At 30.7% G+C, this 14,480-nt stretch overlaps 2 protein-coding genes across 3 annotated transcripts in view; one reads left to right on the top strand and one right to left on the bottom strand.

The window, feature by feature from the left end:
- Positions 1 to 87: 87 nt before the first annotated feature.
- Positions 88 to 2,046, top strand: LOC116778594 (uncharacterized). Its single transcript, XM_032672631.2, has one exon. It carries the CDS (start codon positions 247 to 249, stop codon positions 1,957 to 1,959), a length of 1,713 nt encoding a protein of 570 aa, XP_032528522.2. The 5' UTR covers positions 88 to 246; the 3' UTR covers positions 1,960 to 2,046.
- LOC116778607 (major facilitator superfamily domain-containing protein 12-like) overlaps positions 1,959 to 14,480 on the bottom strand; it is a 30,341-nt gene continuing 17,819 nt past the window's right edge. The window contains exons 1-10 of one of the 2 annotated variants that reach the window (XM_032672639.2): positions 7,735 to 8,142; positions 7,158 to 7,333; positions 6,826 to 6,909; positions 6,155 to 6,377; positions 5,767 to 5,878; positions 5,296 to 5,501; positions 3,231 to 3,417; positions 3,038 to 3,149; positions 2,412 to 2,562; positions 1,959 to 2,179 (exon numbers count right to left, since the gene is read on the bottom strand). In XM_032672639.2, the coding sequence (XP_032528530.1) occupies positions 2,044 to 2,179; positions 2,412 to 2,562; positions 3,038 to 3,149; positions 3,231 to 3,417; positions 5,296 to 5,501; positions 5,767 to 5,878; positions 6,155 to 6,377; positions 6,826 to 6,909; positions 7,158 to 7,333; positions 7,735 to 7,820 (1,473 nt within the window). In that variant the 5' untranslated portion in view covers positions 7,821 to 8,142 and the 3' untranslated portion in view covers positions 1,959 to 2,043. Of the gene's footprint in view, positions 2,180 to 2,411; positions 2,563 to 3,037; positions 3,150 to 3,230; positions 3,418 to 5,295; positions 5,502 to 5,766; positions 5,879 to 6,154; positions 6,378 to 6,825; positions 6,910 to 7,157; positions 7,334 to 7,734; positions 8,143 to 14,480 lie in introns of those variants that run through there. The other variant, XM_061529929.1, reaches the window with a different exon arrangement.

The raw sequence follows: 14,480 nt of genomic DNA, 5'->3' as shown, positions 1-14,480 counted from the left end.
CAACTGCATTTTGATGTACCTATAGATGACATTTTCTATTGTCTAGGATAATGTATGAATCTATGGACAGTTTTGAGGTTTCACTCTTGACTTTTGCGTCTGGCGTTTTCTGTATAGTAATCAGAATATAGAAGGGATAATAATTCTTAAATCAAAACATTAAAAAACTCATCATAAATATTTAGTAAGACATTTCATATGAATTAGAAGTGTGGAAAAACGGTGCATTTTGTTATAACTTCTAAAATGAGTTTTGTTGATTTACCTGAAGAAATTATAATTATAATAATAAAACATCTAGATATGATGTCCTTAAACAATTTATATACTGCATGTGATCGAGTACGAGATATAATATCAATGTATGGGATCATAAAAACCTGCAACATGTCCCTTAATATAATGGCTACTGTTCAAACTTTAAAATTAGATTTTTTTAAAAATATATCAAAACAACTACAAGAATTGAATATGAGTGGCATCGTCGATTTAAGCAAAAACCTCTTACTACCTGCTATGAGCAGATTAAAACATTTAAATGTATTAAATGTCTCATACACAAATATTAATGTATTGGACATTATAGACATATATGAGTTATGTCCAACTATAAAGAATATAAGTGTTAACTTTGTATTTGGAAAATCTATGCAAATAAGGTTATTGAAGAAGCAATTGCTGCAATGTCAGGATGTCTTTAAAAACTTTGAATGTGTGCATTTTGTTGGAAATCTTACTAATTTAATATATTCTCAATTGGGACCATTCATTTTACAAAAAGCCAGATTAAAAACATTAAAATACTCCATCACTGAATGTGAAATGACTCCATATGAAAATGAAGAATGTGAAGATATGATTAACTTTGATTATTTTGCTGTGTATTTGTTGTACAGTAGAAACTCTAATGTTTATTATGGTTTTATGCAGGAAATGTATTTATTCAACATGTTAGATTTTTCAAAGTATGAAGTTATAATTATAGTGAGGCCAAATCTTCAGCTCTTTGCAGTTTATGCATCTGTTATATTCACTGATTTTCTGAATGACAATTTTCATGTCAGAGCTGAAACTTTAACAGATTTTTCAATTTCGTTATCTGGCAATGTATGTGTGATGTTGTGGAATAAAAGCTCCACAACATTTGATGACAAATTCTTCACACAGTTGCTGAATAAGTTGAAACAGTTATTTCCATGTAATTTCACCACGGGAAAAATGCCACTTGCTTCAAAAAATGACTGGTATTATACTACCCCAAAGGAACTAACTGTTCCGCAACAATATGAATTATGTGATACAGGCTTCAAAAAAAAAAGGCTTGCTCTTTCCAACCTTGTTTTAAATTATGATGAAGAGTTTGCAGATAAAAATGAGTTACAGTTAAGTTTGCAATTTGATGGTCAAATGAAGAGTGCTGTTACATTATCAGTAAATAGTACATATTTAAGAAAATTAACTTATTTAAGTTTAAATGGAACAGTGCGCTATAGCACAGAATTTTTTAATATTTTATTTAGATGCTGTGAAAATCTAGTAACATTAGTTGTTGAGGCACCATCTCTATGCTCATGTCTTTCATCAATATCTAGATCCTTGCCCTTGAATAGGAATATAAAGAACCTTAGGTTAGTGGACAGAAGAATTGATTTCAAAACACTATTTTCTTCTATGAGTCAATGTAAGACTTTAGAAAATGTTAATATATGTGATATGTCTTCAGATACTTTTGATTTGTCTGATCCATTGACTATGTTCAAAAAATGCGAAAATTTGTATTGTTTATATGTTTATGGACCTGTCAGTACTACCAACAGAACCAAAAAAATGCAAATACTTAAAAGGGCAAAACTAAAGTGTCAAAAACTGCATTTAAATGTTAATGTATTTATTAATACTCAAATGGCATATGATCCTTATATAGATGTTTTTAATTTAAATCCAATAAAACCAATATAAATTTGTAAGCATTTAATTTGGTAAAACAATATTATCTTACAATTAATTATCCTCTATTATATATGTAATAAAAATGTGATTATATTATGTTGGAGTTTTCTTTTTCGAACCTAATGTAGTTATTGATAGAGATAGAATGCCAAGAACCGCACTGCCCCCACAAGCGTAGGTTAGGACCCCTCTATAATATTGCGGGCAATCCAAAGTATCGTCGCATTTGCTGTAATGAAAATAATATTACAGTAAGAAACGTAAATTTTATTCTTATTTGTATGTATTTGATTCTACTAACATGAACTAGTATTTAATTATAAAGTTATGATAATTAAAATTTTCTAAAATTTATAGCATTTACAAATTGAAATATCGAATATTTTTCATTTGAAGAGTAAAAGATGGTGGTTAATGTTTGTAAATATTTCTTAACTATTATTTCTTATATATTAACTTACTAGTTTTCAATAGCTACTACGGCGATTCCTGTTACTAGTTTATCAGCAAACGTCACAATAGAATATATAAGTGCGCCTTGATGAGAATGGGGTCCTATTAAATCGGCCGTCACACAGAGACTAGACACCAGAGTTATGGAGCTGCCTGCACCTAAAATTCGATTAAAAACAGATTCTTTTAGCTTCTTTATATTCACCCACATGAAATATGGTGTCTGAAGCCTTAGGATTATATTAACTGTTTTTCGTCAAGGTTTGTTTGTAAATCAACCGTTGCAGTTGGCCATGTACTTTACTTACATGATTTCCGTTTGTCAGTCAAACTTCATATATAATTTCGTATAATAAGATTTGAGCTTACTTTTAAGACTAATTGAAATCCAGTACTTTTTCTATGGGTGATAGGTATATAAATGTTGTTTTTTCAAATAAAATCACTGTAAGTACAGACTTCAGAAGTTAGGAAATGAAGAGAACAACAAAACAAACCTTCTTCTTTATTTTCTTTAAATGCTAGGGTAGTTTCATCAAAACAAATAGAAAGGTACTTAAATTTAATGTATGAGATTTATGAATCATATAAATATTCCTAGGTCCTAATACTGTGTCCTATTAATTCGCCTTACCTATTAATGTTGCAACTAAATATATTTGAGCAACATGCGCATCCGGTGAGATAGCGAGTGCTATCCAAAAGCAGCTGACCAAACTCAGAGAACTGCCTATGAAATACGCCACCTACAATAATAAATTAATTATATTATCTCTTAATCGAATAATTAAGGAGTTTCAAATTAGTAATTTCAACATCTAAATAACCTGGTGTCCAATTTTGTTAATATTGCTTTTCAAAAGAAAGGAAAATACGAGAGAGGATATATAGAGGACGAGCGGCACGCTTGCTACCAGTTCGGATCCCTCGCTCGGATTCACTGATAGACGCTCCTCCAGGAACAACGGGACGTACACTAGGCTCAGAGCCCAATATAGACGGGAGAAAACATATCTGTTAAAAAAAAATTGCAACAATATAAGGTAAGGTAATAGACTATATTATTGGAGTCATTTTTAAGGATGCCATTGACGTGCTTTTTTAAAAATACTTTTCAGGGACTGCAATAGTGAGATTCTATTTAATTCTTTACTTTTTTATGTTAAAGGGGGCAAAGGGGGTTAAAAATTACCATACGTAAATACAAACCTCCATCCGCAGACTTGTCGAAATTGTTTATAATTATGTTACTTAAAGAGACGAAACCTCTAAGCATTCAATGGATTCACCGTGCGGTTGCCGGGTCCATCGCTTTGCAGGGAAAGGAGCTTCAACAGTGCCTGGGACTTGCGACCCAGGTGTAGGTTTAAGGGGCCCCTATCTAACGTGCGTTAAACGCTCACTTCCACCGTCCAAGCTCCTTTCTCTACCTGGCTAAATTTGAAAAGAAACTACTAGGTCTGCCTTCGAAGTACGTTCTAATAATGAATTGACATTAGTTCTGGAGAGGCCCAAATATTTTAGTAGTTTATAGAGAGATTTTGCCGTTATACCTCTCGCTCCTACTTCTACTGGATACTAATCCACGATGAACCTATTTCGAGTGAGTTCGTTTGTGAGCTCGTAATATTGACCTTGATGGTATGGTCTTTGGGGATGTTGGTTTCCCAACGAACCGTAGGCTATTATCACAACGAGCTTTAAAATTTGGGAATACATAAAAAAATCTGGTCTGGAGGCCGACGCACAAATACCCTCTGGGATTTTGTATTGTTTCTCATACGTATCCAACTAGAAGCCGCTTAAGAATAGACTAAGGCTTGACGTTTGCTTTTGTAGCCCTAGTGCCTTCTCTCACAAAACCTACTGATCGCTCGTTTGCGGTCAATTTCCTTTGCACTCTGGCTGTCGAAAGACTAACCGCTTCACGCATGAACCCTATCGTGACGACGCGAGTATTGACTGCTATCCAGGAGTACCTTACATCCCACCAAATATGCTTAAGAGTTCCAACTGCCTTTCCACAGATATAGCAAGTTTCTTTGGTACCTTTACCCCATCTTACTAAATTACTCTGATCTGGGAGAGTCATTTGGAACTGAGATAAAATTTAAGCAATGCTGGTGACCAATCATGAATGAAGTTGCACCATTTTAGTGCTAATGGGATGCAAAAATTTCCTATATCTAACCACTCGTTCTGCATTTCTAAACTCATTCCATGGATCTTATATTTATCATTCACGTCTTGCCGAATAAAAGACTTCAATATATCCGTATCTTGGGCCTTCTTTACTTGATCCTAACCCTACTCTGTTACTTTGCGCTCCTATCATAAACTGCTTATGAAATTGAAGTCTTGACTGTAGCTCTGGGGCATCTTTGTCTTTTGGGAGCGAGATAAGGACTTAATTATGGGATTTCCCAAGACATATCTCTTGGAAACTCTTAGGTCTTTATAGAGCTCCGATGGACCCTTTTAGATTCAACCCAAAACTATTGCGATCTCTGAATAAAGCGGAATAAAGCTTATTTATAATTATATTTAATGAAAATCATCGAAATCGACATTATTGAAATTAGAGAATTTCTTTTAGGTAGGTACAATGATTGTATAAGTTGATGTTTGGGACACGTTTTTGCGAAAAGGATAATAAGTTACTTGCGTTGTAAATTCATTTAGTTTTTATGATAAAATTTATTCTGATATTTACCTGAGTGTTGTTAATTGTCTGAATTTTACTTAAACATAACGATCTTAATTAGCTTTACAGTCGCTTCATATATAATTAAAATTACTTCAAAATCGGATTAAGTTATAGATATATGGAAGTTTTGCTATACAAGACGCAATATAACGTACAGAACTATGTAACGATTGCTGAAAACTTACAATAAGCTTGTTTGATATAACAATGGCATCTGTAAGAAATGCATAATTTTGGACTTCGCTGTCATTTTTAGCGGTTCATTTTCTCCACTCTCGATTACATGCCCATTCGCTTTAGGTTTCTCCTCTTTCAAAGGGTTCAAGTTGAAGAAGACGTGAAAAACAATATACGATATTACTCCCATAACAGTTATGATAAGGGAAACATCCTGGAACAAAATAAATTATCGATGATCAATTGCAAAACCGCATAAAGTTCTTTATTTCAAAGTTATAGAATTCATATATTAAGGAGTTTTTATTTTTGATGTACACAGAATTTAAAGATATTTATATACTATTTAGTTTTTAATTTTAATTAAAAAACCTACTTTACTTAGCTATAGTGTATATTACTTATCTATCAAGTTCAATTCAATATTCATGAAAAATGTGTTAAATAGACGATATTCATCAAAATATATGTATACTTACCCTAAATTTGTAATCGTCTGACGGTCCGATGAATGTGCTGTAGTTTGTTGCTCTTAATACTATCCAAGTTATAAAGTACACGGCCAAGCTGGATATGACCGAAGCCATATATCTACAAGTGAAATAGTTCATTGTTTTTTGAATGATCGAGACGTATATTCAGTAAGAATAAAGTTTCATTACGATTAGCTTAGGTGTAGTTTAAAATAAAGGGCCTCTCATTTTTAAATTGGCTTATCTACGGACCTTATATTTAAGATACATACGTACAGATTATATAAATTTACTTCTATACGAAAGAACTATTGGAAATAGTACAGAATAGTCTGGAAATAATACAGAAGTCAATAGGTATTGCTTTGCTGTAACGATATAAATCAAAACTCACCTTATCGAAGTTAGCTCGGATCGCACTTGTAGACTCTCGGTAATAGATGGAATTATCGCTAGATGAGATATTTGTACAATAGCCCAACCGATTTGAAAGAATATTATCAAAAAAGCATAATAGAATGGAATCCACCAGGTGAGATATTCTGCGGTGCTGTTAGAAGAACATCCCCAACATCGGATGAAGAGAAGCGGAAAAGTGAATGTTACCAGTGCACTGCCTGGAAAATTTTTAATATTAAAATACACATATCATATTTTAAAGTATAGTTGTTGTAACTATGCCTAATATTTCTGTTTCACGAAACCATTTAGAGAATTCACATTGCATCCAATTTGTTCTTCAATGCAAATAAAGAAAAAAGAATTGCGTGTTTTGGTTGTAAAGAGGATTTTTTTATACCACCCAGCATAAATGTTCAAAATAATTATACCCCTTTATTATTTTCCGATCGCTTGTTTCTTGGTTAAGTTTTACCTTTAAAACAGCTCGATATTTTTAATACTAAAATATGAAAAAAAAATAAGCAATCAAAACATTCAAGTTGTTCATTCCAAGCTTTTAGAAACACATCACAAAAATTTTGAGGTACCTCTGAACATTATTTAAACCTCTTAACAGATAATAAAAAATGTAAATAATATATTTTTTTAGAGGTCCACTTGTACCTGTTAAATGCCAAATTTTCTTAGTGCTATATTTGTCGGCCAGTATCCCCACAACAGGTGTAGCTAGAGCATCCACAACTTGGCCTGAAATGAAAGAAAGCATTAGTATTCATTTACATGTCATTAGTCGCCTATTGCCAAGTGTAATCCATACTTATTCTATTTATTATTAACCTTGCTCTATAATACAAATATAAACATTATTTTTTATGAGTTCATTTTAAATACTTTTACGTTTTATATACATTTCATTCTAACAATAGCAATATTTAGAAGGGGAATAGTTTAAATTTGATACGACCATCAATGCCACAGGTAACACAATACGTTACCTAAGAGCAGCATGGCACCGCTGATGACTGCTCTCATTTCCATCACAGCTTGGAAGAACAGCATCATGTATGAAAACCACATAGCAGCGCACAAGTCGTTGTATATATGACCTAGACCATATATAAGGTTCTGGTTCATCCGCCATGGGAGGCATCTTCGACGTTTGCATGGCACACTGAATTAATAGCGATCATTAATGTTTATCATTACATGATTCAGTAATAAGAAAAGATTTTAAATTGAAATATATTTTCTATATGAAATATATTTTCTATGATTTAACCGTTATTTACAAAATTAAAGTTTTTCACCATAAACCCTAGCTCAATTTTAATGTAATAAACAGATATTTCATTATTTATAAGTAAGCTGTTATTTATTTATTTATGCTTTGCTATTCAATAATTCTTATCAGTTTGATTTTAACAAAAAGTTACATCGAACGAAGGAAGTTTCAATATTTCGTAATAAGCAAGACAATTTTCATTTTGTGCCATCGCGTGTGATAAATTGACTAAATTGCAAATTGTACAAGAATAAAGTCAATCACGTGAACTTTGGATTATAGCACAATACCTTAAAACGATTTCATTATCTAAAGTCTCCTGATCTTCAATTTCCGTACTATCGTTGGAATTAGTCGCTCCATATTTAGTATTCATTGTTTAATTTATCGAAATATAATTTACTTTGATTAAATACTTTATATAATCACGATGTTTTAAATAAAACCATTATCACTTCACTTTAATTGGGGACACTATTCAATTTCACAATTCATAGGTAGGTCGATGCGTGTGTCTTGAAAGGATTCCCTTGGACGTATGAGTTCAAATAGAGGGCTTATCCCGGTCGGCTACAAAATTTGAGCTGATTTTTCTGGTAGCCAGTCTATGGACTTGTGGTTGTAACGACAACATAAACGAAAACATTAGTTGGACGCAACTCCGATATATAGTTTTGATATTTCTTTGATATTTGCTGTTCTAAATCAAATTAAACAGTGAAGATAAGAAACGTCAGAAGAGATACATAATTTATACCTAAGTACATGTCACATTGTTTGTTAGATACTGCAAATTGTATTTATAGTAAATTGTTCACTGAAGTTACCATGGAATCTGACCTTAATTGCTAAACCGCCTCCGTTATACAAAGTAACTTATTGTCTATTAAGTAGACATATTAGGCATGACTTCCTATGCTTTGGTAATATTGAGGAAGCATGAGTTATCTTGTAAAATTGATGGTTATTATTGGTTTAAATTAGGTACATGTAAGCCGATTGAAAGGATGTAAGATTTTACACTTTTATTAGATATTAAGAACAAATTCTTTCCCCATTGAGAAATAGTCATGAGGATATCAATAAATACATTTATTATGATTTTATTAATATTGATCAAATTCTGACGCGAATTTTAAACAATTATGGTGTCAGATTTGGACTGTTAAATGTTAATAGACATTTATACAGTTAACTTGTAAACTGTTTTACTAGTGATATAGTGTGTTTCTATTTAAATGTTAATAAAAACAAAATGTGTGTTAAATATAAAGAACATATATACTAGAATTTGATTAATTTTATATATAAAAGTATTTATTTGTAGTTTACTTTAAGAGGTTCTACAGAAAACTTTCAAGACAATTTTTAAATACGTAAAGTCAGAGAAAATATAGATAATAGAAGAGATAAGTAAATATCTTACAATTAGAAATGTAAATAAATTTAATAATATTTTCAAATTTATTAAAGGACGCTTCATAAACATTTTTCTAGAATTGTCCACTAATATCTGAGCCTTGTTATTATTAATGGAAAACAGTTTTGAGAATTAAAAATATTTGAAGCATTTTCTATGCTCGAAATTTTCAGGTGTAAAAATATGATGATACGGATATTTTTATACTTAGTAGAGTGAAATTTAACTCAAAAAAATTTACATGACTGACATCATTGTCTTGGCCACTGTTCCACAAATTGTACAATGTACATATCAAATTAACAAACACCCAAGTAATCTATAAAAAATATTTATTCAAATTTACGTATATGTAAGAAAAATAAGTGCAGATGTTTTTCATTAAAAATAACTAAAAATAGCTCAATAGCCATTAATTTGTTTCGTTAGTGTACACATTATAAGTAAAGGTAAATAAATCGAGTACCTACACTTATCTTTAAAATGTACAAAATTATATGTAAAATGAAAAGAACATATATATTTATTATTCATAGACTTATGTCTATGTATGGTATTATAGACCTGTGTATAGTTATAATAAAAGTTAGCTTAACACAGGTTAAATAAACCTTTTTTTTATGTGTAACGACTCAGTGGTCTGTTAAAAAAATAATTATGGCTCTATATGTAGTGTTATGTAACTTTACTCTTTAGAATATTGGTTTCGATATAGTTACTCTATTAATTAACCTTCGTTAGTTAGTCCTCGTCTCTGTGTATCCCTTTATATTTACAGGATTACTTTATTGTAGTTTTACATAAAAATCCCACGAGTTAGGAAGACATGTAAATTTTTAGAAAAACCAATTAAATAGACCACACACGTCTCTTTTTATTTGGAGGTGATGTCTATTCTAGTAAATTTATGGTCGTTTTCTTTAAATATTTTTGTAAATAGCCGTAAAATCTTAACAATCTTTTAAGATACAATTCAATCACAAATTTAGATATAAATTGGTTATAGTGTGTGTCTATAAATGTAAAAAAAATATCATCTTTTATATTCCCGTTTGAGAGATTTTGATTAACAAATATATAAAAAAAATTTAAAAAATTATTTAAAAAAATTATGAATAATTTAAGTAGAATTAATTTTAAGGTACATTAGACAGGGACTCTGCTATATTACGATTTTACTATTATAGAATTGCGTAGCGACATCTGTGGTGTTGTAAATAAAGTATCATCTGCCCGGGTAAACTCTACAGAAGCCTAAATAATACTTACATCTTTACCTAGATGGCGGTGACCGTGACCTTCCTTAAAACTTACCTTTGCCAACCGAAAGTCACTTAATATAGAAACAATCCAATTGTAATATATATTTTGTTTACTATGAAAAGAAAAATCCATTCGAATATGGATATCTTATTTTAAAGAAATATGCAGCCGAATGAGGAAACTCTTCCATGGTTTTAATATGGGTTAAGCGTCACAATACCATTTTAACATTAACACATAATTAATAAAATATATAAACAAAGATTTCTTGAACCGATTGGAATAATGGGAATGGCATAAGATTATTTAATTATATTTAATATGGCAGACACTTATTTTAATAAGATCCAACCATAAGTTATTCCTTGGTTTTTATAATAATACTTGAGAAATACTTGAACACCTAAATGTAAATTGTAAACCGAAGCATATTACCTTGACAAAAATACGTTTAACTATTGTTCTCTTATAAATAGGGTAGGTACTTATTATAAAACAAACTATTTATGATTACGTTAATACGGCCTGACGTAGTAAATGATAAATTTTATTGTTATGGCTATTATAATGACAATATTAATTAATGGGAGATTTAATTACCGTGACTGCAGTAGACCGCGAATGTCTACATAGACACCGGCTGGCACATAAATCATGTGGAACAGTTTGGTGCACTCTGTTATGGGCCTTTTGATTGGCAAATCGATTTTGTTTGGATTTTCCATTTTTAGACTTCGTTCAAACGAAAGCTTTTGGTATTTATTTTAGAACACATTAGTATAATCGTTTTATATTTCGTTATTATTTGCGATATACTCGAACAACAAGTTATTTTATCATTTTATGGATGCTTCATTTCTTACTTTCAGATCATTGACAATTTTGAACAACAATAAACTAATAAAAAAAACCTACAATAAATTGTTACCGCGTCGGCCGCAATTATATTTACTTTTGAAAGTCGAAAGCACGAATTAAAGGTTTGTTTATCTTCAATAGTAAATTTGTTTATTTACTATTATTAAGTTCTCATCTTTTGAAATGTCACAGCACGTTCACATTACATTCTACGTTTCCCTCTCTATATTTTTGTTAGGTGTCACCTTACCGAAAAGTATTTTTGGGTGAATAATTATGAAGAAGTAAAAATTAAATATTCTTTTTCTATACTCAATCTTGTTTTGTTTCTGTATTTATTCAAATGTTTTTTCATTAATAAGCAAATGGTTTTGATTGTAATTTAAGTGAGTGCGAGGTCATATTTTGCGTTTAAGCCTCGTGGTTTAGCATGCAGCTAAGGATAGTACATACATGATTACTACTTGAAACGAGGGTCTTACTACGTGACATGTTTAGGAATTGTCTCATTTTGTTTTTGCACCATTAATGTTGTGCCTAATGTGAGTAAACTTCTAAAATGAATCGTGTCTTTCTTTATTTTTATAAAAAGTTTTGTTTGTCACACTTTATTCATCATTATTACTATTAAAAATATATAATTATAAACGTAGCATGTGAATATGAATATAAATTTACCTTACATTACCAAATAATAAGAATAGTTAATGGTTAAAAGGGATGCTATTTGGTAAACGTTATCTTTGATGCGCTTATATTTTTTTATACGCGGACATATCTAGTACCTTCACATGTTTTTAAACGTTTTGTAATTATAGAAATACCAAAGTAGTTAAGATTTGATTCTTTTCATAATTCGCTTATTGATCCTTGATAATTGACATTTTATAAATAAAGAGAAAGGAAAATTGAAGCAGTAGGTGTATTGCATTATCACATAAAAACTACGAATTCACTTGGAAGATACATGGGCTACTATCCAATTTAAATATTACACGGAATAGAAAGGAAACCCTGGATAAAAACTAGTAAATTATTTCAGACTTGACCTGTTTTAATATGGAGATTAAGGGTGAAACGAATGCGGGAGTCGTTTTATTTTAGCTCAAAATCAATATCTTGATTTACGAAATCTTGAAAGAGGAAAACAATAAAATATTCTTTTGAATTAGCATAATGGATATAATATTATAATTTCTTTTCATTTATAATGGATTATATATTTCCCGTGGTTTTGCTCGGACGTATGAGTGTAGGTATATGCATAATATATAAACACATTACGTTTATATATTTTGGCGATGACTTGTATATTGTGAAGTTAAAAAAAAAGCAAAGAGTTCACATATTAACGTTTTAAATATCCACACTAAAACAGCAGAGAAACTCTCCGGTTTGAAACTTTTTTCATGATATTAGCAAATGTGGAATGTATTAAATGTACCATATTTATTGTTTGAAATAATCAAACTTCTAAAGTGTAGATTCTATATAATTTTTGTATCTTGTATATAGTTATGGACAGTGGAGTGGTATCAAACCGGTTCCCATGCCAGCCAGGGCCAGTCGGGATAAACTTGAGTGTGGAAAGTTCTCTGCCCTAGTAAAGCGTGTTCCTCTCACACTTTACACAGTTCCCTGTTGTGGCGAATGTCAAGTTTAACGCCATCAAAACAAATGCTCGACGTTTTATAGTCAAGAAAAGTTCGTTGAAGTTGAATCATCATCGTGTTACATGGTTTTACCAACAGCTATTAGCTATTCAGGTGTCTTCAAACCGTAATTTTAGGAGATTCTTTGATTCTAGGCTAAAGCAACTGCAGGTTATACCACGCAACTCTCTTGTTTAATATGCTTTGTAGATTGATGTACAGATATTTCACACGTAGCTTAGATTGGTAGAGATGGGACCAAGTCATGTGAAAACTTGACCACCTACTTTATTTATATTCATCGTTCATCATCAACAAAAAAAAAAAAAATGAAATATAAAATTAAAAAGTTCATGATATCTCATGATAATATTGTTGTTAATGAAGTTGCAAATTAATAACTTTTACGAATTTTAATATGTTAAATTTTATTTTTTTTATAAACATTTTTTAATATTAATGTTATAATTATGTTTATGTTCTACTTCTGACGTAACTTTCTAGCTTTTCGGTATTTAAAAAAAAAATGTAATTTAAACTTAGAGTCTTCTTGTCTGTGAAATATAAAATATCAACTTGCTTTTTCTTATACGCTAGCAGAAAATCTTAAAAGGCAATTTTAAAACCTCTCGGGTCGTCAATTTTTAATTAGACTATGTAATTAGTTTAGTATCAACATAGAGCTTAGATATTTCCAACTATTTCAATCTTTTATACATATAAACGTTATACGACTTACTTCCTATCAAATAAGTTTTTTTTATCATATCGATAAATTTTAATTGTTTTTTTCTTAATTTGCTTCACTAATGTACTACTACTTCATATTTGATGCAATTTTGTTAGATTTAGAAAATGTTTGTGAGTTGGTGGGATTACACTTTGATTTGAGTTAAAAGACCGACAGTCGATAAGAGTAAGTTATATATAAAAAAATATATATCACTCAATCAACATTAATTTCAAATTTATAAATCGTCTTTCAACTAATTTGTTTCTATTCCACATCGTACCAACTTTATCTGTAAATTTTGACAATTTTCATACTATTTAAAAAATAGCTACTGAATAGTCTACAACCCGTGACATGGTTTTAATAGGAGTGATGACTGAAACTTATCATTGCATCAATAACAGCATCATTTGTAGCCTCGAGATGTTTACTAGGAAACTTTTATCACAGAGAGGTGTTAGATTTAGCATAGCAATCTAGAATTTCATACCGCTGGATTTCTCGGGCATAGATTAAGTCGTATTTACTGCAATAAACACGATTTCTAGTTTGGAAACTTATTCAGGAATACCCTTGTTATTCCTGGCAATATTCTCAATAGTTTTGACTTGCTTAAGGCAGTAGTGAGAAGTATTTGGTGCACGACAGTAGAAATCTTATATTAAATGAAACATCTCGTCTGCCCGTGATCACGGTTGCTGAAAAGTAACCGAAACGACGGGAGTATGTAGTTTTTTAGAAAAATAAATCACGCGTAGTTTATCCGAAAAATATTAGTTTCATTTAAATGAATAAAACTCACGAAAATCTTAGATCTTATTATGAAAATCTTATATTTATAAAGATCACAATATATATTTTTAAGAAATACCTATTTCATTGTATCATATTTTGTTTTATTTTTATGAAATAATGGCAACCACTAAAAGATCCTGTATTTGACAACTGACCATATTAGTCCTTGCACCCGATTTTCACTGTTTCATACGTGGGAAACATGGAATAAAAACAAGTTGTATGACGAAATAGTTAAATTACTTGCAATTAGGTATAGGTCTAGCACACTTGGTGTATGGCAGGTGCCTTAAACGGCATTCCGTGGCGGTAGAA

The sequence above is a fragment of the Danaus plexippus genome, chromosome 6 (genome assembly GCF_018135715.1).
Source record: "Danaus plexippus chromosome 6, MEX_DaPlex, whole genome shotgun sequence".
In the NCBI taxonomy this organism is placed as follows: Eukaryota; Metazoa; Arthropoda; class Insecta; order Lepidoptera; family Nymphalidae; genus Danaus; species Danaus plexippus.
This window is presented reverse-complemented; position numbering and strand designations above follow the sequence as displayed.

What these genes read in the sequence shown, in the direction of transcription:
- LOC116778594 (XM_032672631.2), top strand. Translation starts at nt 247, where the DNA reads ATGAGTTTTGTTGATTTACCTGAAGAAATTATAATTATAATAATAAAA.